This window comes from Atractosteus spatula, chromosome 23, assembly GCF_055471065.1.
Source record: "Atractosteus spatula isolate fAtrSpa1 chromosome 23, fAtrSpa1.hap1, whole genome shotgun sequence".
Lineage (NCBI taxonomy): Eukaryota > Metazoa > Chordata > Actinopteri > Semionotiformes > Lepisosteidae > Atractosteus > Atractosteus spatula.
The window spans coordinates 3,805,805-3,831,897 of record NC_142728.1 but is presented as its reverse complement, the minus strand read 5'-3'; the positions used below and the strand labels follow the sequence as shown (position 1 = coordinate 3,831,897).

Below are 26,093 nucleotides of genomic sequence, written 5' to 3'. Positions count from 1 at the left end.
GGGATCCACACACTGGGATGCCAACAAATCAAACGTACAATTTCAGTGCGAAAAGCTAAAGATTAATACCGAGGCACAACGTGTCTACGTTTCCCCTCACAACCTCAACCAAGTGAGCAAGATGAGCGAAACAGCTTCCTCTCATTTACTCTCTCCTCTCTCTCATTTACTAGGGCCCTGGCAAAAATCACAGAACACAACAGCTTCCTCTGATCTATTGCAAAGGTCTCCTAAATGAAATAAAGGGCCATGGCTCACAGATTTGCGAGATATGGCCAGCAAGATTCAGAATTCAGCCCTCTGTGTTACGAGTGCAATACCGTACTTTAACACGTGAGCCAGCTGGTCAACGGCATCTACAAGTACGTCATTATTTACAGCTGATTTCCTTATTCATTTGCATATCAAATCTCTCTCCTCCACGTCTTCACCATCTTGAGAATGATTTTTGAGTATAGCCGAAAATGTTCATCCAATAGAATATACTGTACAGTGACCAAGGTGATTGTGCTAATCTCTCCAACCGTGATTGAAAAAGGCTGTGACTCTGTAATGTAAAAATGTCACGGTGGCTTATCAGTCATAATCCCACAGATGGCAGCTTCATGCCATTGGCCCCCCATTGACTCCAAACGTCTGAGCCTCTCTGAAATGTCTGAGCTTATACCTTTACTCTCCATCAGTTCTACCTCACTCTTATTCAAAACGTCCATGTCAAGGACATGCAATAAATTACATGTCAACATTTCTGTCAAGAGAGCAGTTACAAAATGAATTTTAACATTTGGGTATAAAATCTGCATGTGGCAATTTAACAAACCAGTTTAATTGGTGTCCAATCTATACTTTATTGAACCTTTAGGACCTATTAAGGTATAAAAAAACACAGCTTCAGTGCTTGACAATTGTGGTATTAAACATTCGATAATAAATTGAACATGTTGCAAAGGATTATTTCACCTTTCAGATAAAAGCTTGTTATCCCTACAGCAGATTCTTAATTTAGAATTCTCAACTTTGATTATTAAATGAATGTTCTCGACGTGGCAGGAATCGGTTGAAGAAACCCTTCTCCCACTCTATTTTGTCTAGCACTGCAAAAGTATTTAATTAGATGGTTAAGAGTATGGATGATTTGAGGCTTTCATTCCTCCCATGCAGCTAGAGCTGACAGGGCACAAACCGTCTCTCTTTTTCAAAGGCCTCACTTCTTCATCACTCTGTCAGTGGAACAAGAGAGTCCCTGCTGCTTTCACTGCAGTGCAGGGCGCACCGAAGGCCGTGAGAGTTTCCAGACTTGCACTGGTTTCATCTCATATCATAACGATCTGCATCGACATGAGCCTACACCTGATCCTCGCCTTGCAACGAGGACGCCAACGTTAATATTTGCATCTGTTTTTATCAAGCAGTTTGGATATAATACTGTACGTGCTGACATGTCTGACACCTGCAATAAAGGCTTGAGAAGCAATTAATCATTCCTAAATTAAATCTTATTAGCCACACTTTCTAAGTTAATCTGTACTGGCTGGTGCAGTCTCTATCAGGGTAGAAAGGTGGATGGAAGGAGAGAAAGGAATGGAAAAAATCAGATATTCTGTAACTGTGATGAATACTATTTGTTAAAACATTCTTCATAAAGGTGGAAAACAATGTACATAAGACCACTTTATCGGCCATATACAACTTCTTGCATTAGGAATTTGTCTTTTTCGCATACCCCAGCTTGCTCTGCATGAGACACACAGCAGGGTCAGCCATTGTACAGCACCCCTGGAGCAGTTGGGGTTAAGGACCTTGCTCTGGGCCCCAACAGAGTAGGAATGCCTCTGCAGGCCGCGTGATTTGAACCGGCAACCTTTCAGCCACTGGCGCAGATCCTTAGCCACAGAGCCCAAACCATGTACAGTAAAACCATGTCATAAATCAACGAATAAATAGAGTCCTACGTATCCATTTTCTATCCTCTTTATCCAATACAGGGTTGCAGGGGAGCCAGAGCCTATTCTAGCAAGCAATGGGTGCAAGGCAGGATACACCCTGGACAGGACACTACTCCATCACAGTGCAAATAAGCAGAGCTATAATACTGAATTAATGGTGAGGAAATTAAGCTTAGATATATGGAAATGCTGATAAATGCTGTACAAAGCTTGTATTTTGTACAAGATGTACCAACCACGTATCTTACAAATCAACAATAAGCAGAGCTCCATCCATTTTCCAACCTCTTTGTCCAATATAGGGTCACAGGTGACCATTCATAACCAGTGAATGAAATACTGCTCTGCAATTGCTTGTTCCTTGCATGACAGCCAGGTGGCTCCATAAATGGAGATTCTGGGAACAAACTCAACTCAACTCAACTTTTCCATGTTGCTAAAGAAAATGTGCTGCCATCCTTCATGAAATATTTGGAAGAGATCTTCAAAATAATAAGCTACTAGAAACCACATGAGACAGATGATAAACTAGACCTCTCTAATATAATTATTCTTTACTTATGAGAAATAGTCAAAGCTTTTTGGGAGGAGAGGCTGAATGCATCTTAGAGTCTCATACAACGTTGCCTGTGATGTTCTGAATGCAATCCCTCTTTTCACAGCTAGTCAAGGGGCCCTCACATTCTTTTACCTTAGAAAAAAGGGTTTATCTTCATTCTACTGTAAAATACATTGATGTGTTTGGAATGCTAAAAATGGGGCCGAAGGGAAACTGGAACACTAAGGCGATGAGATGAGCTGTAGGTTTAGGTGTTTACCCCAGTGAGCAGCTATGTCTCATCACACAACATCAGCCACAGGATACCATCTGACAGCATCTTTACAAATGCTGTGCACTGTGATAGTTTCTACAGTATATACTTTTATTTATTTATAAATGCATTATCAGCTACAAAGAAATCAAGACAAAATTAATTTTCAAAAACTCTATTTCTGTAAGAAAAAGTTTCCAAAGAAATGTCACCCAAGACATGAAAGAGTATTCACATCTTCTCAGTCTCTGTATAGCGTCTCCGAATACAGTCACCCTATTGAAAACCTCCAGCCACCAGGCTCTTGAGAGTACAGGCTTACCTTTGCCACTGTGATCTGCTGTTATAATGGGGAACTCAGTGTAACTCAGCTGTCAAAAAACAGAGATACAACATCTCTCCTTCACCATCTCGGAGTGGGGGGAACTGTACTGAGACAGAACATCCTTATTTCTAAATCCACCCTCAGGGAGCAGAAAGTACAAAATCAGGTTTCATTAAGAATTTATAACACTATAGAAAGTTCACACATTTTGTCATGTGTTTCTAATGTCTGGGAGAAGCATCATCCAACTTAGGGACTGTATACTTCCCTGTAGTGAGAGAGTACTGCACTGATGAACAGTTGTGCAGATTGCTTAAAAATCCTGAGGCAGCTGTGGAGTTGTAGCCATCATCTCACTGGAGCCGTTAGGAAATCCAGGTAAGAGTATGGCCCTCTTGTAGCGGAGCCTCTTTTACTGACAATGGATATTTTGCATTTCAATTAGTCTCCATAACAGTTTTTTTATGATCTGTAAATTGATGATGCCCCTTACAGTGCCCAATGGGGTTTGTACCACATTTGATTAAAATCTTGAAAGCCCTGCTTCCTGACAGCATCCTCAAGGCCTTGTATACTTGAGTAAGAATAGAAAAATATATAAAATACAGCAATAATTGCCCTTCCTACTTTATTCGCTTTATGCGGTGCTGGTGGAACTGCCTGTGCTCAAAAGAGGTGACACACGTCTGATTAGACAAGTGTCACTGAAAGACGGCATGAACCTTTAATGAAAAGTGTCATGTCAGGCATCACTCCAGAAGTGAAAAACCTTCTGCCCTTTATTCAATCCTGAGTACGCAATGCTCTCGTGCTTGACTTGAGAAGCCCAGGCAGCTGTTCTTAATGAATCGTTACTGTACAATTCTCCTTTGCATGTCTTACCAGCAAGATGTATTTTGCTTTCTTAAGAGAATTTTTGTGTGTGTGTGTGTCTCTGATGGAATTGTCAATAGGAAAGATAGGAATGACTGGACTATTGTGGCGATATGAAAAATCATTCGAATTTACGAAAGGTAACAAATGAGAGGAGGGCATCTGGTCTATCTAAACTCATTTGGTTGTTAGTAGCAGAGTGATCCAAAGATCACGTCCAGCCATTTCTTAAAGAAAACAACTGGATTTGGCAGCCAATCGAGGTATTGACTTCAACCACGCGGCTGACTAGCTTGTTCAATATTCTCACAAAACTTTGAGGAAATAAATGCTTTCTGTTTCTCGATTTTAAATGCACTTCCAAATTCCCTGTGTTTGTGTCCCCTTGTTTTCTGTTTTACTGATCATTCTGAAAAAAAGGTCTTATATCAGATCTTCTCTGATCTTCAGTAAAAATGCTCAGTTCCTTCAGCCTGTCAGTGTAGGATATTCCCTTAAGTCCCAGAAAGGAGCTGATTGTTCTTCTCTGGACTGATTCCAAGGCAGCAATATATTTTCTATAGCATGGGGACCACATCTGTACACAATATACTAATTCTGGCCTTACTAGCGTTTGATGTAATTTTACGTAACATCCCTTGATATAAATTCTACGTGTTTAACTAGATATTCAAACATTTTTTCTTAATTGCTTCCGCATATAGAAGATGTAAATGATGCATCAATATAAACACCTATGTTTTTCATTAGTAGTCTCTTCTAGCTTAGTGTTTCCCACTTTGTATCTATAGCTTATGTTTTAAATAATTGCATGCAAAGTCCTGCTCAGCTACATTAAACATCATATTCCAGATGTTTGCCCAAGCATTTTTATTAATATTTTTGTTTTGCATAAATATATTAAAAGGGCCTTTTCTATAAGGCGTGCAACTCAAAGTATTATACTGGGAAGTGGTATTTAGACATAAGTTTCAGAAAAAAAAATAGTGAGAACTGTGCCACTGCTCTGCTGTTGGACCACTCTAATGAGGATTGTTTCACCTATGATATGCATTAATTTCCACATTAATGCTATGAGAAATATTGATCAGTTAGTGCTATAACTTATCAGTTAACATGCAGGGAGCCTGGAGATCTGAAATCACCAAGGTTAAAAGCTTTTTCTTCTACGCAGCGGATGTATCAAATGCACATTACAGATGTAATATCTCAAATGTCCTTAACAAAATGTCTAATATGTTTTTGGTACATATAGATGATGTTATCATCAATGTTTAAAACTGTTCTCCTGTGGATCAGGTTTTAAATGGAAGAATCTGTATCAACAGATGCAAGGGATGAAAAATTTATGGAAATCTGACACTAAGTAAATGATTGTACACACCATCAGCATTATAGATCTATGATTTTTTCCTCCAGCATTTTCAAACACTATTAATTCCAATAAATACTATTATGCATGTCCTGTTTCTAAACTTAAACTTTTTTAAAGAAAATACATTCATTATCTCCTGATAAGGATATGTGCACAAAGGTGACTCCTTGAACTAATGTCCAGAATTGAAATACCGGTGTTTGGCCAGAATACTGAATTGACTGAAAGTCAAAATGGCATCAGTAAACCTAGAAAGGAATAAAAGTAATTGCTTACAACATCTTAAGCATGTGACAGTTGTTTGATCAGGGCAAACATAAAGCCAGCTTCAATTTTTAAATAAATTACAAATGGGAGCAAATACAGTATGTTCCCTCCTTAATTCTCATCAAAATGCTCTCCTGGAAGCCACTCCAAGCGTAAACATACAACAGCATTGCCACAAAATTCCCCTATGTGAGTGGGGTGTGTTGGTGCATTTCAGTGCGGGAGGTGGAGAGGGGAAAGCAGTTTTCTGCCTATTTCAGTCTAGAGCAAGAAACGACAAGCTTTTTCAAAGCATCCAGTTGTCAAAGTCTCCCCGCCTCATACACACATCCATATTTAAGTCCTGGACAATGAATCCACACAATCGCCTTATCCTACTTACCTGGGATCTGCCTCAGACGTCGTGTAGCCACTTTCAAATGTTTTGTTCTTCCCAGGTCTTCTCCCAGTAGATAGTACCAACCACCGATTTCCTGAGACATTCAGATCATAACAAAAAAAAAGAAAGAAAAAACCTCAGTTCTCTTTTGTCATTTAAGCTGACCCCCCGCCCCAGCTCTGTGCCGTTTGCCAGAAATCAGAAGTGGTGTGCGACGTGGTTGAAGGTCTGAGACAAGAAGAGAGAGAGGGGAGACCCCCTCACACAAACTCCGCTGGCTTGTACGTTATTTAACTGGAGATTTTCACTCACAGATTGAGTCGTCTGGGAATAAGCGCAAGTTCAGTGTTTTCCAGCAGCTGATGCATCTGGTGCAGCCCCAGAAGCCAGATGGCTGTTTGTTATATAAAGAGAAGCCCGGGATGTCAAGCAGGTTTCCATTTTAATCCAGATAAAATGCTTATAGCCCGTATAAGCATGATGACAAATGTAGCAGAAACAATTACCCTGTCCCTCATGACTGTCAGCCTTCCAGTGAAAAGGAAAACTATAATGATTAAAGGTTATTATAAATGATTAATTAAAAAGAAATTTCTCTTGCACTTTTTTTTTTGGAAATTTGAAGATTTCTGTCAGTTGTGAGACACAGAGAAAAGCACACTGGAACAGCTCTATCGTCCTCATTTAAAATGATGTTAGATTATAAGAATGTCTTCAGCATGTCTGGTAGAAGGTGAAAGACACTGATACAACATAAATAATTCTGAACAAGTGGAACTCTTCCGAACTAGGACCACCTCCATTGTTTAAAGCCCAACATATCATTAGCAAAATCAAACCAATTAAGAAAAGACAAATAAATGCAGGTACTTTATTACTGTTAAAACCCTGAAAGACTAAAGGCAGGGGTATAGGGGACTTATAAATGTCACGGTAAAGTTAAGTTGATTGACAAATGTCCTCAGGAAGGATTAGTCAATGTGCACACAACCTGGCAACAAGCACCAAATGTTAACCCTTAAAAGACATAACCTAGGTAATTAGCAAAGCACACTGTACTGAGAAGAAAAAAACAACAACTGTATCATGTTCAATGACTGTATTAGAAAAGATGCACAGCTTTAAATGTGAATGTTTAAATGTGACACACGTAGCTTTAAATGTGAATTCTTTAATATGGGAATGAACAGTATTAAGGCACACTGGTGTTTATCCTCCTTGTTTCTTTCGACCAGTTTCAAAAGGAAATATGCTTTAGGGTTAACTTGAATTCCATTCAACCAAAACCGATTGCCTAGAGCTCATTTTGCAGAGAAGACTGCTCTTGCCAAACAATGATGCATTTTCTTATACAATAACACAAAGACAGAAGACAAAGCAGCTCAGTATTAAAATCACAATAATAAAAAAATGAGGTCTAAATTACTTGAGTTATAGAGATGGAAGATCATACACTTTCTCTGCCATGAATCATACTAACATAGCAAGACAGCTTTCTCTATACTGATCACATATTCCATTCTGTGATCTTCAGAAGGATGATTGAAAAACCCTCATTATGGCTCATCAGGATTAAATTAACTGCAAATACTGTTAAAGATGTTCTTTTTTATAATCAGAGCATAATTTGATTCCACTCTATAGTCTCTTCACAGATATATTTTTCAATTCCCTAAAATGCCCTTCCCACCAAATACTGTATATATACAGTAGCATTTACACTGCATCATGATTAATTCATGAAGATCTTTATTTTTTAATTCCAGACTTTTCCCATCCTCTGGCCTTGAGATGAAAGATCTGGTAAGGTGGCTGAGATAGTAATAGGCAAACTACTGGAAGTTTTAAAACTGCTGCATGGACGAAACATCAGGTTGAAAGAAAACAGTATCAGACCTTTCCACTGTAGGATTCCACCTGTCAAATGGGCCATATAGCTTAGAATGAAAAAGAATCCTTTCTGCTGTACATGCAATACAGTCCTATCTCCCAGAGAATGTGCAGCCTTGTCCAGATACTGCATCAGCAAGTTGTCATCTGTGATTATTATATGAGATTGTGAATTTATTTTATACTATAAGCAAGATAAGTGGCAGGAGGCTATTCTACTCCACCTTGTTTGAAGATCTCAACTAACTGTATCTTGATGGACATCAAGCTTTCTGGACACTCCACTCAAAGCGCTTTACAGGTAATGGGGACTCCCCTCCACCACCACCAATGTGCAGCATCCACCTGGATGATGCGACGGCAGCCATAGTGTGCCAGAACGCTCACCACACATCAGCTATCAGTGGGGAGGAGAGTAATGAAGCCAATTCATAGATGGGGATTATTAGGAGGCCATGATTGGTAAAGGCCAGGGGGAAATTTGGCCAAGACGCGGGGGTTACACCCCTACTCTTAACGAGAAAAACCATGGGATTTTTAATGACCACAGAGAGTCAGGACCTCGGTTTTACGTCCGCACTTAGCATGGCTAAGTGGCTTGTTCTTGACTCCCACTAACCTTCGTGTAAACATTCCCTTCTGTTCTCAGTTTTCCTTTTTTTTCCCCATGTGCATCCTCTGGACAACCATCCATGCCACAGACATCAGAGCAAGTAGGATGTTGAAAGCAGGAGAGAGAGAGAAATTAACAGTGCCCTGGAAGGTAAAGACAGCAGGGGACCTACACAAATCAGAGATCTGGAAACATCACAAAAGGAAACTAAAAAACCAAAATAATCATTGGGTTGCATATAGTGAGCTTTCAAAATCCACAGGCTTCAAACAAGCGTCCCTATTGTGTACGAGCATCACGCTATTAAACAGAGGTTCTGCAATCAGCCCGCTCTGTGCAGTCCAGTGCCCCATTAATATTTTACAGATTCCCACTCAGAACGCACTTCAATGTTTCCAAAGGGTATGCAATTCCATATTGTTTTAAAAATCTAAATTTAGTTTTTAAAAACTAAATTGTTCTACAAGAAGACCTTACAGGTAAAAGTAAAGCTGAAAACAGCATTGAGTAAAATCCAAAATAGCATTTCAACAATAAAGTGGAGACAAATATCTTAACAAAAGGATTAAACACTGCAAAATAAGCTGAGAACTCCTACATAAGTGAATATCTGGTCTTGTCCAGGTGACAGTAGCATATGACATTGCTATGGAGATTTTGCTTTTTTTAAGCCAAAAAATGTCTTCGGTCAACAAAAGGAAAACGCATTCAGTGCATAACGGCATGTGAAAGTGTTGTGAATAATTAAAGAAAAAGGGGAAGTTGAGAAAACCATCTCTGAAGCAGTGGCATGAATTAAAGTGCTGTCTTATTCTGCATACAGCACACCCCTTTGCTTTCACACTACGCTTGTTCAGAGGGGAAAAGAAAATAAAGGACAGGCACAGCAATTATCGAATAATTGTTGCCCAAAACTCTTTTCCCAGACAGATAAAAATCAGCACTTTTGTGAAATGTGTGTGTTTTTTCCCTTCAAAATCTCCCACGCCTTGTACTCAGTCTTCCCCTTTGTGCCAAGTTCTGTCTTTAAAACAGCGCTGACTCTTAACTATTCCCTGAGGAGAGCTACCAAGCATGTTGACAGGGAAAGCACGAAAGAACCCCTCATCCTTTCCACACTAATATTTAAAGTTATTACCCAGTCCGTGTACTGCAGTAGAGCTGTATGTGGTCATTATTAAAAACCTCACTCACACGCTTGTGCTAAAAAAACACAATTAATCTCTGTCCAAACATTAAAAAAATGTTCATTCTTTAGAAAAGCAAATACATAGCAAAAAAAAACAAGCAAAAAAACAACAGTGACAAAAATACTAGCTATGCAAAGAAAGTGTGAGAGCACCCGTAATATAGACCACTGAAGAACTGTTTATTTAAAATCAAAAGAACAGAGAGTTATTTTATTTCATCCACTAAGCCACGCCCAATTAAATTGATTAAATTAGCCATGTTCATAGGCTGGTGAATAGGCAAAGATTCTTAAAAACAATTTCCATTTACACAGAAGCTGGAGAAGTTCATCTGATACTGTACTAATTTGTCTATTAAAGTGCTGATGATCAAACAGGCAATAAGCCCAACAAAACAAGCTAAAACCTAGCTGTTTCATAAATCAGGGACAAATACATGAAAGCTATTTTAAGAAAGATGCCCAGGGTCAAATAAGAAAACCATGAAAAAATAACCATGAGACTCAAAATCCCAGTGATATTTAAGATGATCTACATGAAGACCTTACAAGTAAAGAAAGTGGAATAGTACAGAGGGAAAAAAGGTATCAAGTAAAAATAAATGATAATAAATGTGGAGAAATAAATGTGAAAAAATGCGGTGAGCCAAGGAACATGTGAAGATGATTAGCACCTTGTGGCATGAATGGATTTTTATGCTGTCTGGAATTCAAAGTTGCAACTAAGCTTGGCAGCGATGGAATCACGACACTCAGGAATCTGTTTGAGCAATGTGGAAGAAGGGTAGAAACATGCATACCTCTAGAAACCAGATGATGATCTGGTTCTGCTTAGGAAAACATGATAAAAATAGGAATGTTGCGAGAAGATGAAGTCATGCTGCCAGACAGATGTAAAATTCCCATCAAGATCAGGGTAATTAACCATTAGCACTGTGGCAGGACAGCATGATTGATATTAGCTTGAGCTTACCTGCCACTAGAGGTCATTCAGGCATCAATCACTTATACTATACCTATATATGCTGTAGACTCAGAGGTGGTGAATTGGTTAATTGACTAATTGTTGGAGGGTAAGAGGCACATTCTTATATGGTTGTCAATTAGCCTAGGTTTTGTATAAAGGGTTGTGTAAAGGGAATGGCTGTTGGCAGGTTTGTCTATGTTCTCAGGCCTTGCAAGGCACCTGAGATGTTGCCTTGTTGTACACAGGTACTGTAGATAAGTGCCTTGAGGGTTGTTGTGAAGAAAAAAAAATAAAAGATAGAACTATAATAAGATGCTTGTGGGGGGGAAAACAACCCTATTTCTTTTCATGAAATTAAGCATGATCTGATTTTGTTCTAGATTTAACTGCCATTCCCATGAAGTGTAAGAAGGTGCTGGAATTAAGGACAAATTGACTGACTTAATATTTAAGGTATGTCAATTTTCAAGAAATACTTTTTGGCTGGATGACAAATTAATGAGATCCCACTGTGCTTTTTCATTATTTAATTTCTTGATGCACATCACTTTCTAAATTGGCACTGTGGAAAAACTGAAAAAAAGTAAGTCAACCAGTACAAAGTTATTTTTAGGACAGCAGCATGGAATAGTATTTAGGACTCCAGAGTAAAGACCGTACTTTACTTGGATGACTTCACAAAACATCTTGTTTTATAAATGGGTTTCCAGATTGTCACTGAGAATGTATTTGAATTTACCATGTATCTCACCTGATAAAATGAATTTAAAAAGTCAGCTTCACAATACAGGTGAAGTGATGGAACAGCATTTTAATATTTTAGTCCAGCTTTCTGTTCTATTAAGGAAAAAGGTCAACAGGCAGAATGTAATTTAAGAGTACAATAACTCTGAAAGTATTTAGAACAAATGTTTAACTTCGGTTTTGAATGAATAATTTCCTATTTATCTGCTCTATCTGAAAGATGGTTGTAGAGGGAGCTGAAGCCTATCCTGGCAAGCAATGGGTACAAGGTGGCACAGGGCACAGACAGACACATACTAACACCAAGGGCAGATACCAGTTTGTCTTTGGAATGTGGAAGGAAACTGGAGCACTCAGAGGAAACCCACATAAACATAGAGACCATAAGAATTCCACACAGAAATTGAACCCAGGGCCCCAGTGTAGTAAGGAGCGATGCTAACCACTGCCCATCATATCCAAGATGATTTTCTAAACCTTTTATAAATATGACATTTTTGTGTGAGAAGCTCAATAAAACCCAAAGACCAAGCTGCTGTACATGTTTGAAATGGAGTATAAAGGCAAGTCCAGGGATGTCTAGTAGTATGCATTAAGGAGAGTCCTAAAAGATTTCTGAGGCTTTGGCAACATGCCATAACTTCATAAGGCTGTGACTGACATGCTACAGTAATTCATTCTTCTTGTGTCTTAATGTGTAAGCATGTGATGTTTCCCTCTGTTGTGAGTCCATCTCGTTACAGTGAATATCTAGCATGATTTCAAAAAGGCTTCACAGTGCTGAAGGAAAAAAGGAATATACATATATATAATTGGTTCTTTAAAGTGCCTGTTAAGTCCCTTAAGGCCAGAAGGACTTAACAGGCACAGGGATGGAGTATCTTTAATTTATTTTTTTTGCAGCAGAATGTAGCAGGATGCTAATTTAAAGCAGACCCAATACAAGAGCATGAAGTACTGTATAAAGAAATATATTACGATATAAATTAATGGTGGATTTAAGGAATGTAAAAAATTAACATTAGCACAATGTCTGAAGAGTAAAGCCTGTTAGAGTAGACTGATAACTTTCTTTCACACTACAAGACATTTGACCATTTGTTAGCAGTCAAGAGGTAATACTTTAAAGTTCCTTTCCCAACCAAAAATTAATCATTACCTGTACTGGAATAGCAGAGGTGTGCTCATATCCTAATTTGTCAATAGCCTCAAAGAGGAAGGACATCTTAAACTTCATAGCACTATTTACTTTAGGTCTAGAAATAAGGAATAAGCTGAAAGTGCAAATATTGCCTAGAGATCTTCAGCCAAATATTAAAATACACACCCTGGGTCAAATTTTCCATTTTTTTTTAAACAGCTTCCCTCCTGTTACAGTTTCCAAAACTAAACTTTTCCCCAATCCAGAAGCCCCACTCAATCATGCATTGGACAAGTTACTTTTACACTAGCTTGAAACTGGATTTAAGTGACCAAGCAATCGGATTCACGAGGTGGTTAACAGGATAGGGATCATGAGACCGAATTCCTGATGCTCACTCTTTTGTTGTACTCTTTTTGCAGTAATGGAAAGAAAAGGGCAGAGGCAGCTTCCTCCAAAGTAGATTGGTGACACTGTGACATGTTCTGTCAGTTGTACAATTGGTCACTGCGCTGAGAAGAATTCTTTGTGAAAATAGAATAACCCATTGTCAGAAATTGACTCATTCACTCATTCCTGGTGAGGGTCTGAGCAACCCAAGCTGCAGGGTGCAAGGCAGGACTACACCTCGAATACATACCCAGGCACACGTGCATGCACACTCACGCCCCCTGGTGACAGTTTAGAGAGGCCAATTTAAAAGGCGGGAGGTGACCCAAGAGAATCGCTTTTCTGAGAATACTGTATTTCTTATAATTTTCAAAAATGTCTCCAAAAACAAGAGTTCCAATTCTACAGCCTCTTCATGAATTAATTCACTAGGCCATCTAATATACCCATTCCTAAGATTAATCGATGTTCAGAAATAACAATACAAGTATATATTTTTTTACGATATTCATATATTACTCTCAATCAGTGAATAACAGAGTGAGGGTTTTAAACCGTTCTGTGCGGTACTCATGTTGGTTTAATTTGCGTTAATAGTTTGTGAATCCAGTGAAGTGCAGAAGACCTGATTCATCAGATGGGACATGGTCACTCACCTTTACAGGGGTCATTAAAGATCGAACACCAAAGCTCATGCACCCAAGCAACTCGCTCTGCCTGCGGACAGAAACAAAAGACATATGAGAAGAAAACAGATCTTTCTCACGGCAAAAGCACAAGATTTCAGCTCTCATTAGTCTTGTGTGCTCCAAAATTAGGTTTCCAGTAATGGTTCTTCTTCACCAGTTGTGGGGAAACAATGTCTTTACCTAAAAACACATGATTTTCCATTCATAAGGGTCTTCCTCAAATGAATTATACAGATCACTGTTGTGACCCCATCAAAAATGGAATACAATCAAATCAAAAGCATTAATGATCATATGAAATATAGGAGGGAATAAACAATTGTTGTTTTGAACTGACTTTTGTAATGCAGCTCGTAATTACTGTGCCATCACAAGTGCAATAAAAAGTAACAACTTTAGTTGTAATAAACCTAGTCGTCTGTTCTTGCCCATTTGCAAAATAGTATTATTGTTCACCTTTATGCATGTTGTCAAATTTATCACAATCATATGTAGAGTGCAGGAATACAGCACCTTGTAGTCTCACATAAAACAGTCGTCAATTGTTTTATTTTTACAGGATGATTCCTATACTATGTATGAACACAGCCAGAACATAGTGGTTTTTAATTACTGCAAATTCCATTCACACATTCACAATGTACTCGCCCAAGCAGTGATTCATCAGCTGCGAATTTCAACAGCTTTGATTCATTCGGAAGGAGACAGAGAACACATGCCTTTAGATCCAAGAACTTGTATCAAACAACATTTTTTTAAACAATTATGCAAGGAGGTCCTGGATTTGCTAATATGCCTGAAGGTTTGTTTCAACCAAAAAAATGTTGTACTTGGATTTAAGAACAACAGAGCTTTGGAGCAAACACCAGACCTTTGCATCTAAAATAAGGGAACTAAAACCCCACCCTAGAATGCCTATACTGTAAGAAACAGAGGGAGGCATGTTTTCCCACTCCAAAGTCTATCATCATGCTCCAGCACAAATTCACAATCAGTTTTTGCTATTTTTTTCCTTTCAGCATCCACTTTATTTCCTGTGTGATTTTAGCTTTCTTTGGCCACAAAATGTCATTTTTGTGATTGTGCTCTCCAAAAGTTAAAAATTCGAAACTTTTCCATGTTCAAATGCCTGTGCAGAAATATATGTGTCATATGATTATGAAGAAAATGCATCAGCTTGTGGTTCTGAGTGTATTTTGCATTCTGCAACGCAATATAAAACGTAACTTAAAAAGAACCACTTGAACAACAGGATATAGCCATTTCAACTCTGTGTTTGACTGATATTTTAGGGATAGGTAAAATGCAAGTCTGATTTTTTAATAAATAGCTCAACGGTATTGAAAGCCCACGGGATATAACTTTTTTCCTAGACCATGCAAGTTGCAAAACTTTCTCAGTATTGTCTGCTTAGATACCTTACACTGTTCACATTGTGCTAATGTGTTAAATGAGTTGGAAAATGTATCAAATGCAGATGGATCCAGGTAGCAATTTCACAGCATGTTTTGTACGTGCTGAAAAAATAAATGGAAGGCAAGTTGTACTTAAATATTTTATGGAGACAGTAAATACTGACAACATACAGTACAACACTTTCCATATTGCAGCACAAACAGATGCAAACTTTACCTGGGGTCTTGGCCACGGCTCCAGACAGTGACCAACAGCCTCTTCTGACTGTCTCCATTTTTTATGGCACTAAAAATAAGGCACATAGATCAAATAAATGACCCATCTACGAAAGGTAATTTCTCAAATATCCTATCATTCAACAGCAGGCTTCCATCAAGACAACTAAATAATGAGAGATGTTGAGCTTTGATTGACACTTTTCTTAGAACCCAAGATGGATTCTAACCCCAGGATTTCTCAAGTCAAAGGTCAGGGAATGAATGAGCACAAGCTGAACATATTTCATGTCTTATTAAGTATATCTGGGACCATTACAGAGTGGGTTAACAGCAACAAAAGGTTTTCAGCCTTTCAGCCTTATATATGTGGATTGAAACCATAAAATCGAAAAGATTAACATGCAAACCTGCCCTATTTCCATATCATGCTATAATATAGCCACTAATCCAGGAAAACAATGAATTATGGGTCTAATAATGATGTTCATTCTAATCAGTCTATGCACTAAGACTATCAGTCTAAGTCCAAGGATCATGAAATCCTGTACAGTCTAATGCAATGATTAAAAGAAAATGACTTTTTCCATCGTATCTTGAAAACCACCATATGGACTTACAGTGATTTTTGCAACACTGGAATGTGATTCTTATTTATAAACACTTCAGGATACCTACTGGTTTCACAGTTGTTCTCAATTTCCTACAGACCTACAAGGGCATTACTTCAGTGGAGTTATTCACTATTCAAAGAGCACATTAAACACAGCTGATGGCAGTGGATGTGAGTGATGTTCAGTTTGTTCTGCAGAGCCTGAATTTTAAGTAGCAAATTCCTGCCTGCTTTAAAGAAGTTTTTAAAGAAAATTGAGTTAGAAATTAAATAGAGACTCACAAAACAAAGGTCTCGTGAAACACTGGGTTTTTACAGTCTGGGACCGTCTTTGTCTTTTGGCGAGTTGCACGATCAGCGTTCGGAACAATTGCCATCTGAAAAAATAAGAGACACATAACCTTACAGGAAAACCTACTCCACCTATTTTTACTACATCTAGTTACCTACACTTTGAAATTCCATACTGTATGGTAACATTAGGAGACTACCTCTTTACTCCTCTTTATCCCAGGCCACAATGAGTTCCTTCCACTATCTCTGTCCTTGGAAACAAGGTTTGCCTCATTCCAAGAGACTGATCTTGGTCAGCTCTTCTTGTATCCTATATTACTTGGATACCAGTGATGGTCCAGCACCACACTCTAATCCCCAGTATGTCAGGTTTGTACCTCTTCATCTCCCTGAGTAAAGGTGAACATGTACTAACGTGACAAGAGATTTGCAGTACAAAACAAATGTACCTACAAACGCTGCCTGTCAAAATTCCACACTTGTGTCTTTTGTGACATATCCCGTGTAAATCATTCATCTGACCATTACAAATAAATATAATAATTTAAAGGATGCAACACTAACATCAAATAGTTTTTGAAACCCGCAGATAGGAATGCATTGTTATTGTATGATGACAATAATAATTATTAACTCCAAAGGAATTCCAGAATGTGCGTGCTGTGAAACAATCCTCTTTATTTGTTGTCAGACATGGTTCGCATACCTGCTCCTGCCTGCCTTAATCAATTCAGCTAACTGAGCTGCAGTTCATTGTTAATTTCAGCTGTGTACAATAGATGCAATCCGGAAATCACAGAGACACTGTCTTGGGAGTGTTCGATACAGTGTAATTCGGTGTCTAAGGGCTGTTTCAGTAAACAAAGCAGCAATCACTTAAGTAAGTAAGTGATTGAGGAGGGAATGAGTGGAGACTTGCTTAGCAAATTTCTTCACAACACCCACTGCAGACCAAAAGATTTGTTTTTGAAACCATAGAGTGAAACAGGCCGAAACAGGTCAAAATGTCCAATCATGCAAGAGGTTGAATCAAAGGTATTGGTGAGCCTCAGTAATTAAGAAATCACCTGGGGGGAAAAAAATCACAAAACATGAGGCCCCCCCAGGACCCAGGTTAAGAAATACTGTTGTAAGTGATGCAGTTCCTACTGAGCAAAGATAATGTTTAATATGGCACTGGTAGACCAATAGGTGGCACTGTCCTAACCTCATCAGTACGGTGAATATAACTGAAGTCAATTACTGTGGCAGCAATCATTTTTCAGCTGGGACAGTTAAACATTATTGTACCTTTGCCATGACAAGGGGATGGGGATATGGTAAAGGCTAACAAGTCACGCCTCACCTTTTCTTATCTTCTAATAAATGTACATACAATACAACGGGAGTATATTTTCAGTCAGAGTCAATGTTTATGCTTCTGAACAGTGTCTCAACTACAGGGTATTACTGTCAGATTCTCTGTTCTCATGGTGTCAACTATAACACACAATTGTTTCTTTTCTTTTCTTTTATATTGCAAATGTCAGTTATACTACACAGTAAGACACAATTTCAATCTAACTATCTATGGTCAAATTTAATGCTTCAGTAATAACAGGACAGTCACCACCTTGCCAACAACTAGAGAGAAAGGCTTTGATTTCAGTGACATTATCTAAGGCTCGACCATATCTGCAAAGTGCCGATGAAGGAATCTCACACGAGTAGAAGTTGAAAAAAGGCCAACTCTTTAGCTTAGCTGGCTGTGAGTTGCCGTAATTTATCACCAGCTGCAGAAATAGTCTGTATAAGATAAAGAGGTGAAGGAAAACAAGTTGTTGTGAGAAGCTGTGAAGTCCTTCTGAATGTGCAGGCCATTAGAATGTAAGAACAATATTGTGTGAAACAAAACAAGTGGATGTGTGTTAAATTTCACTGAATCATAAAAAGACCATAAACAGACATTATTTTATCATGCAGGGAGTTAGTCATTTTTGTCAGCCAAACAGTCATGCAACTGTTTTTGATGTCATTGATTTGAACCACCTTAACTACATAAATGGAAGAATACATGTTGTGCTCAAGGAGTGTAAAGTAGTCAAATCTGTCACCAGCTGTTTAGGATTAGAGACCTGATACAGAAATGGCGAGACAAAACACTAGATGATCAGAACACTAGTCATGCTTGTTTTCAAACAGACCTCAAAGTCTTTATCAAAGAACAAAAAGCTCAGAGCTATGTTTTATGGTCCCCTGCACAGTAACAAGATCTAAAGACAACGAACCCTTTTCAGAAGCAACAGCCACGGCTGGTATTTGAAATTCATAGAGGCTTGTGTTTTCAAAGCCTGCCAACCTTTGTTTTGGTGCAGAGTTCAAACATCAACCAAACGATTTTAGTTGTTTAAATAAGGGAAGAATTTGATGTAGGGGTGGCAGTAAATATCTGGACTTACCTGTTCATCACTTATAGGGGAAGGACATTAGTGCTCTTTTAAAGCGCCTTAGGTATAGTTAACCCCTACACTGGAAGTTGAGTATGAGATCTCCGGAGATACAGGTATGGAGAATCCAGACAGTCCAAGGGGTGCCATGTGGGAAATGGCCAAAGCAATGATTGAGGAGACTGTTTGAAAGTCAGTGGAATTCCCCTCCTCTCCAGCTTCCCTGATATTCAAGTCCCCTGCTTTTCTATGTTTTTAGGCTTATATACACACAATCTTAATTCTGCTTTTGTCTTTTTTCTGTGTCCAATCACATTCATCTTGTAAGGCTTAGCAGAGCAGCGAGAATGGTAATTGAGAAAGGTCCTTGACTCACCATGTCTTTATGAGGATGTGAAATACTGTACAACAACAGGACTCTATCACAGTAATGTGAAGAAATACCTTTTATTCAACTGGAGAGTTAGACAGTTACAGTTGGATCAGTAAAGAAATTCACTTTTTCTTGACTTGTACTGTATATACAACCTTATCAAGGTTATTATTTTATTTGTGCAAAATCCAATGTTACACCAGAAAAACTGTATGGCAGGAATTTTTTTGTGTTATTTATAAGAGCATTTACAGTTATGGTATGATGCTTGCTAGTAATACTGCATTGTATTATCTTGTGAATAATGTACGTATTTCTGTACTGTCAGCCAGAAATGTGGTTTAAAACAGAAATCAAATAATAATTACCTTAACATATGAATTGCATGTCCGGTACTCTTTACCCATGAGGCCTTTGGCTTCCATGACTGTAGGTAAAAATAAGGTTTCAGTGTCACTATGTCCTCCACACAAGGCTAGAAAGTGCATTTTCTCAAAAGCACTGAATTCACCATTTGTGTGTTTAATCCCATTGTACAGTATATACAGTATACAGTACCAGAAAATCAGAAATGCAGGCCTAGCTGTAATACAGATTATAAATGATTTTTTTTACTAGATTTAAAATACATGGGATTACCTTTTAAAAGATAATTAGAGAACAAAGGAATTAAAGAAAGCAGTAATTCAGTAAAGAGTTATGGCTTTTTGGACAATTCATGGGAGGTCCAGCAAATGACTAATGAACATATATTTCACTTTCATCACGGTCAGAGGCCAGGCTGTGGTAGTGTCTGGTGACACCATATAGATTTAAACCACTGATTGTTTAGGACAATATTTTTACATTAAGCGAAGCTCACTTTAAGCCTCTTGTTGAAAAGGAGAGTACATTATTAATTAGGATACAAACAGGAAAATAATCATCATTATCAGTACCACAACTGATTTTTTGTGTTTGCATTCATGCATAGACCTATTTAATTAATTAAGTACAGATGTTCACACAGCTTCAGAACCGTGTGGGAAGAAAGTGACAGGAAGCAGTTTGAATGTATCACAAACTTAAAACATTTACAGGTGACAAGTCATTCCTCAAGACTGATTCTCAGAGAACGTATACTACAGATTTCACCCTAGCAGCCAGTGAAGGAGTAAGATTCTCAAAACCCCAGAAAATGCAAATAACATATTTTCCTCCACTGATGTACGGAACAATGCTTTTAAGAGTCTGATGTTCTGCTCATGATCTTGCTGAAGCTCAGAAAAAGGGGCATTTTTTATTCAAAGCCAAGTCAAACGCAATGAATGTACCTTGCTCAGTGGAAATGCCTCTGGACAAGTGTACATGGAGCAGATGTATTAATAGCACACGGAGCAGAGAAAGGTCTCTAGGCCTGATACTTGTCGGCTTGGCTTTGGGTGAGTCACTGGGACGTCAGAATTACTTGCTGTGGGTTACTTACTATGAATAACAATGAGGCCATCTTCAATGGTGATGGACAGTTTCAGTTGTCCTGCAGATGAAAAACAGGTGTTTAAAAAGAGAAGGAAAGTAAGATTGGATACCTCGTCATACACTGTTAAGAAATAGTCTAATGAACATTGTGTTGATTTTTTGGGTATGAATAATATGTGTCTAACTTAATTACTGAGTTTTGACACATCAGTTCCAATTCAAAATGTATTACCGTATGTGTCAGTACTAACGGTTGCTAATTAGTGCATCCTGTGTTACCACATCAGTTTTATTCTTTGATTGCTCCTATAAAACAAATACAGCTTCTCAATTAAATAACCATATCTAGACCTCAGTAAAAAAAAAGTGTTATCTGTACAGCAATATCAGAGGATTTGTGGAGGGATGATCTCACTTTTATTCCACTTCAGTTAAACAATGAAGAGCGGTCATGGGCATAACACGTCACTTCTGCATATTATTAAAAACCTTCACCTGAAGCTTATCCCATCTGAGTTGTATCCTCTTGTAGATGTGCTACTCCAAATTTTAAGAGGACGCTCCCTCAGATACACCCTCATGAAAAAGGCTATGGGAAAGAGCCAAGCAGCTTATCATGTGGAGATGGGAAGAAATCACAGAGCCTAGAGGAAAATCAAGAAAAACCTAAAGGGTGCATGGCGAAGAGCCATGAGGAGATAGGAACAGGCTTCCATACTGGTGTCTTAAAAACTTCAGACACAAAAAGTTACATTCAGTTTTTGGTCTTTGTTGACCCTTCAGTTGTAGTACATAATACAATTTGAAACATGCTGCAATAGTATGAAATGATTAGATGAAATGATTAGAGTCAGCATGTGGAGATTTGTAGACATTGTGGGATTTATCAGGGCAGTGGTCTAGAGACCTTGTTCTAAAAGGTAGAGGTACAAAAAGTAGAAAATTTGGCAACACTGGACCCTAAATGTTTTTAGAAGGTTTTATAAGGTTTTCACAGCCACACTTTTGTTAGGAAGCAGGCTGGACATTCCTCTTAGAGGCATAACATACATGTACAAATCTTGGCCTGAAGTAAAAATATTGCACCTAACATAAGCAGTATAAGACAAACTACTGCCTATAAATTATCTAGAATAATGCAGCCTCATAATTACTAGTTCTTTGCTAGTATGTATAATTTACAGTGCTTATGTATGTGTAAAATGATTCAATATTAATCATTCTTACTATGTTTTATGTATCCAAGGCTGTACTGTAGTCATTCTTATTTTATAGTGAGACAGATGGCCTTCCTTAATTGCATTTATAGCAAACAACTTGGCGGCTGCTTCCTACATGGTGAATTTATAGTTATATCTGTTAAGGCATCCGAGGAAAAAAAGTAGCACAAGGAAACCTTTTAGAATATCAATGCAGAAGTGAAAATTTCCAAACCAGGCGTTCAGTATGATGGGAGACTGCAGGTATACTGATCCAGTACCACCAAGAATGAGCTGCAGCTGAAACAGTGCAGAATTCGCCTTTTACTCTGAAAGAGGCCTACTTTAAACATCTTCTTTTTTCTGACTGAAGACAACAAACATGCACTTTTTTTGTGGTCATTCACTGGAAAATCAACACACCAAACTTTCTAGAACAACCCTTGGATAAAATATTACAAGAGTACTACAATGCTCCAGCATGATTTTGTAACTTATGTAACTTTATCTTCCCATTTTCAATTTGCAACTTTTGAAGACTTTGAAATCTTTCAGCAGTGTGTAGGATGTAACCAAAACTAACTTAATAAAACCCTTAAATAACTGGTGATATAATAACTACATGAAGTTCTTCTCTAAAGTACATTTTTATTTCTATTGATGTTAGGTTACAGTAGAAGAAATTATACATAATGGAGCCTTTTAAAAGCATTTCAAAGCATAAAATATCAAACTAAAATTGTAAACCCTGATTGTAAAATTGTACATCACTACTACAGTGATCGACACAAAGACAACAAATGAGAACATCACATGCAGTATATTCCTGGCAATCCATTCAGTGCAACTGCTAACGAAAGAAATGTTCTTTTCAGCCTCATGCTTATTTGGAGAAACTCATGTGTGTCTGGTTTTGGGATGAGTAAATTGAAAAACTGCTGTAATAATAATTTTTCGGATGATCTGTAAATGTAGTTCATTTGAAAGAGTTTCAGTGTCCTTTTTAAATCTCACCTCCTATTGTCTGAGCTTAATTGGACGCTTTCATCAAGTGTACTGTAAGATTAAATATTTACAGTGTACCCTGGGGACAAAACGTTCATTAACAGAGGCGAGCAATTCATGTAAATGATTTTCAAACAAAGTAGCAAGAAAAATCATCCTAATTCTGGGTAATTACTGTAGATCCCACAAGGACATTTCCAACACACAATGAGATAAGACACCCCGATTTATTTTTCTGGCACTATTAGGTGCCTAGTGCATGCCATTGTACATTGGAGGTTTCACAAATGACAAAAAAACATTCCACCCATCTTGCTCATTTGGATTAAGCTTGACATCTTGTCCGGCTGCTTTTTGAAGGATACCCAAGTGTCACAGTGAATTTCTTCAGTCCCTTCTTTCTCACCTTTATCTCCTGGTCCACGTTTACCGCAAAGCTTTAGGTTGAAATTAACGATGTGGACTTTACACTTTAAACTCAAATCAAATTCCCTTACAGTTGCCTGGTGACAACTAAAAGGAGTCAGTTCCTTCAGGTTGTCAGCATCTATGATACTTCTTTGAGACCAGAACACTCCTCATCACCTTTCGTTATGATGAGATGATTTTCGAAATGAGGTCTTGCTAGGCAGTGTATAATTTTAATACAGCAGAGCACACAGACACAAACAGACACACTCACACCAGGGTCAATTTTCCCAGAAGCCAATGAACCTACCAGCATGTCTTTGAACTGTGGGAGGAAAGCCATGCAAACACAGGAAGAACATACAAATTCCTCACAGACTGTACCCCAGGAATTGAACCCAGAGCCCCAGTGCTGCAAGGCAGCAATGCCAACCACGGTCCTAAATGAACGTTTCAGAATTGTAGAAGTTTTGTCTGGCGAGATGACCATTGTTCTGTCCACATACTATACAAGCTAAAATTCTATCAATAGCAAATATATCTTGTCCCATCAAAATCAACATAATTATTTACAGGTAAGGACAATTGTTTTCATTAATCCCAAATTCAACCATGCTTCCATACGCTATTATGGAATGTCTATTATGTAATGATTTCCAAATATACACAATTCTCTTTGCAGACATCCCTTGGCACAACAAAACAGACAGAACAGGAACCCTGGTTATTAAATTTTATGCCTATTGGTACATCACTTCAAATTGAGTTATAGATAATGACATTTATATGCAGTCAATTTATTATATATTAACCTAATTTGAAATCACTAAGATTCGGCTCCATGGAAACTTGTCCTTTACCTAGCAAGCTGTCAATAAGAGAAATGCTCCTTCGACCTGCTCACTTACTCAGCCACTGAGCCGCAGAGCCTGTGAGGAGAGCAAGCTTGGATTGAAGCAGCGGTGCGCCACTCCCTGACATTACTGCCAGTTTGTGCTTGACAAGTTGTAAAAGTTGCACCAAGATCTAAGAACTGGACAACTAATCGCACACCTATTCCCTGCAGCGCCTAGCCAAATTATCTGGCGTTGTTTGGAAAATTCCCTTCGCAGTGGGCGAGTGACATGACCGAGGCTCAACCAGGCCTGCAGCGCATGATCCGAGAGATCACCTTTACTGCTTGTGCTGGATTATAACTATACAAGAGCACAGTCACATTAATATTACTATTTCAGGTGGGGAGCTGCGTCAACATGCGTACAGTAGGCTGCAAAGGAACAAGTAATAGGTTTAATCCATGCTGAGAAAAGAAGAAAGAAAACAATGTTTCAGTCGTGGAGCCTTCTATTAATAGTAGTTATATGAGTCATATAGTATTATATAGTATGTAGCATTATTAATATTAGTAATATTACTATTACTCATGTTAATGTTAGAAAGTGTGCTAAATATTATTATTAGCATTCACATTTAAAGATATTTGTCTATTTTGGTAACAGAGTTTGTAGTAACTTCTAACCCCAAGACTTTTATTTTGTATCCTCACTCCCTTTTTCTCCCCTAGATTGCATTTCCAAAAGTGTAATTTGTCTCCCCGTTTCCTCCCTGAGTGACGACGGCAACACTATGTGCCTGAGAACATGACAGGGGTGACATATGAACATTTCTGCACTGAGGAGGGGACAGCAATGTGATTTTCATCAGACTGCTCAGAAATACTGCCGGGCTTCTGAACTGTGACACTGAAGTGTGTTGTTTCATCTGACAGCATGTTAAACAACTGGGGTCTCAATTCCAAGCACAGACTTTCACTGCCAACATTGTGGGCAACAAAGGAATTAAGGAAGAGGTTATTGTGGATGATTTTTTCTTGTGTGCAAAGCAGAATAATGCTGATGTAGGTAATCAGGGTTCCCAACATTCATCTCAGGGAAGTCCCAGCTATTTGCCAGTATCACGTCTGCAACAGCCAAAGCTGAATTTTACCTTTGCACGAATCTCATGACTGAATGCCTGAAGAATAGCAATCCTGCTTAACACTTATGTTAGAGATAGCAGTGACATAAAGCAGAATACGTTCTTATGTTTCTTGTATAATATATTTCTAATTGGCAACCAAATTAAATCTGGGAGCTCAGATTCACCTCAGCAACTCCTCCATCCATGATAATTAAAATTTTGTACAAGCAGCTTTGTTCTGCAAAAACAAAATGATGCAGAAGTAAGCAGAACTGAATTAGTCTTTTGAAGTATTTTGCAGAAGTAATTATTTTGTCCTAAACCAACGCACCAAAACAACTACTTCCAAACTTGTTCAAGCTTTTATAATGAAATTTATGTTTTTAAAACTTGCCTAAAACGCAGAATATATATTTTACTTAAGCCTCCTCACTGCTATGTTCTCCTACAGAGTTCATATGTATTCATACTGCGACAATCTTGACTGGAGACTTCTCCTGTGTCATTCTGTGGTTAATCCAAACAGAAGAAATAAAATAGGGCAACTTCAAAGCATGATCTTAGGGGGCAGTTTAAAACGAGGCATTAAGCTTAAAGGCCACAAGAAGCACAAAAAAAAGAGAAAAATAAATCTAGTAAAATAAATGAGGAACTTTACTACGATGAAAGCTTTTTCAGCCAGTCCAAAGACACTTTCTGTACCACTTGTTCCTCCCAGACTTTCCTGTCGACTCAATTTCTTCCAACCTCCTCCAGAGAAAAACACTTGATTTTGGTGAGGTCACATGCTGCAGGCAAGTCCCTGCTTGGGGTCCCTCGCGGTAGCAGCTGTGTGGAGGGGCTGTCACTTCAGTCACCATAACCCTGAAGCCAGGACACAAAGTGATCAAGCACTGACCACCAGCCTGAGGGCTTACACTTCAAACTCTTGACAAGCCCAAGTGCAGAAGCTTCAGCCTTTTGCAGCTCGATTTCATGGCTGGGCGACTTCAGCGAAAGAAACAATCCGAGTTAATAAGATCTCATTTAAAGAAAAGCGGAACCACCACTCTTATGAAAAAAAGCAATTTAATTAAACACTAAAAGATATTAGATGAACCAATGAACCCAATGTGTCCTTTTTCATA

At 38.3% G+C, this 26,093-nt stretch overlaps 2 protein-coding genes across 2 annotated transcripts in view; both read right to left on the bottom strand.

Annotated features, from left to right (window-relative positions):
- Positions 1–6,080, bottom strand: part of LOC148816080 (regulator of G protein signaling 3-like) — a 38,173-nt gene extending 32,093 nt beyond the window's left edge. The window contains exon 1 of the mRNA XM_088904654.1: positions 5,981–6,080. Within this exon, the coding sequence (XP_088760780.1) occupies positions 5,981–6,080 (100 nt within the window). The remainder of the gene's footprint in view (positions 1–5,980) is intronic.
- Positions 6,081–6,175: 95 nt separating this feature from the next.
- The window catches only part of LOC148816079 (regulator of G protein signaling 3-like), a 36,324-nt gene continuing 16,406 nt past the window's right edge, over positions 6,176–26,093 (bottom strand). The window contains exons 2-7 of the mRNA XM_088904653.1: positions 20,403–20,453; positions 19,306–19,364; positions 16,127–16,221; positions 15,233–15,301; positions 13,568–13,628; positions 6,176–6,205 (exon numbers count right to left, since the gene is read on the bottom strand). Of these exons, the coding sequence (XP_088760779.1) occupies positions 6,176–6,205; positions 13,568–13,628; positions 15,233–15,301; positions 16,127–16,221; positions 19,306–19,364; positions 20,403–20,453 (365 nt within the window). The remainder of the gene's footprint in view (positions 6,206–13,567; positions 13,629–15,232; positions 15,302–16,126; positions 16,222–19,305; positions 19,365–20,402; positions 20,454–26,093) is intronic.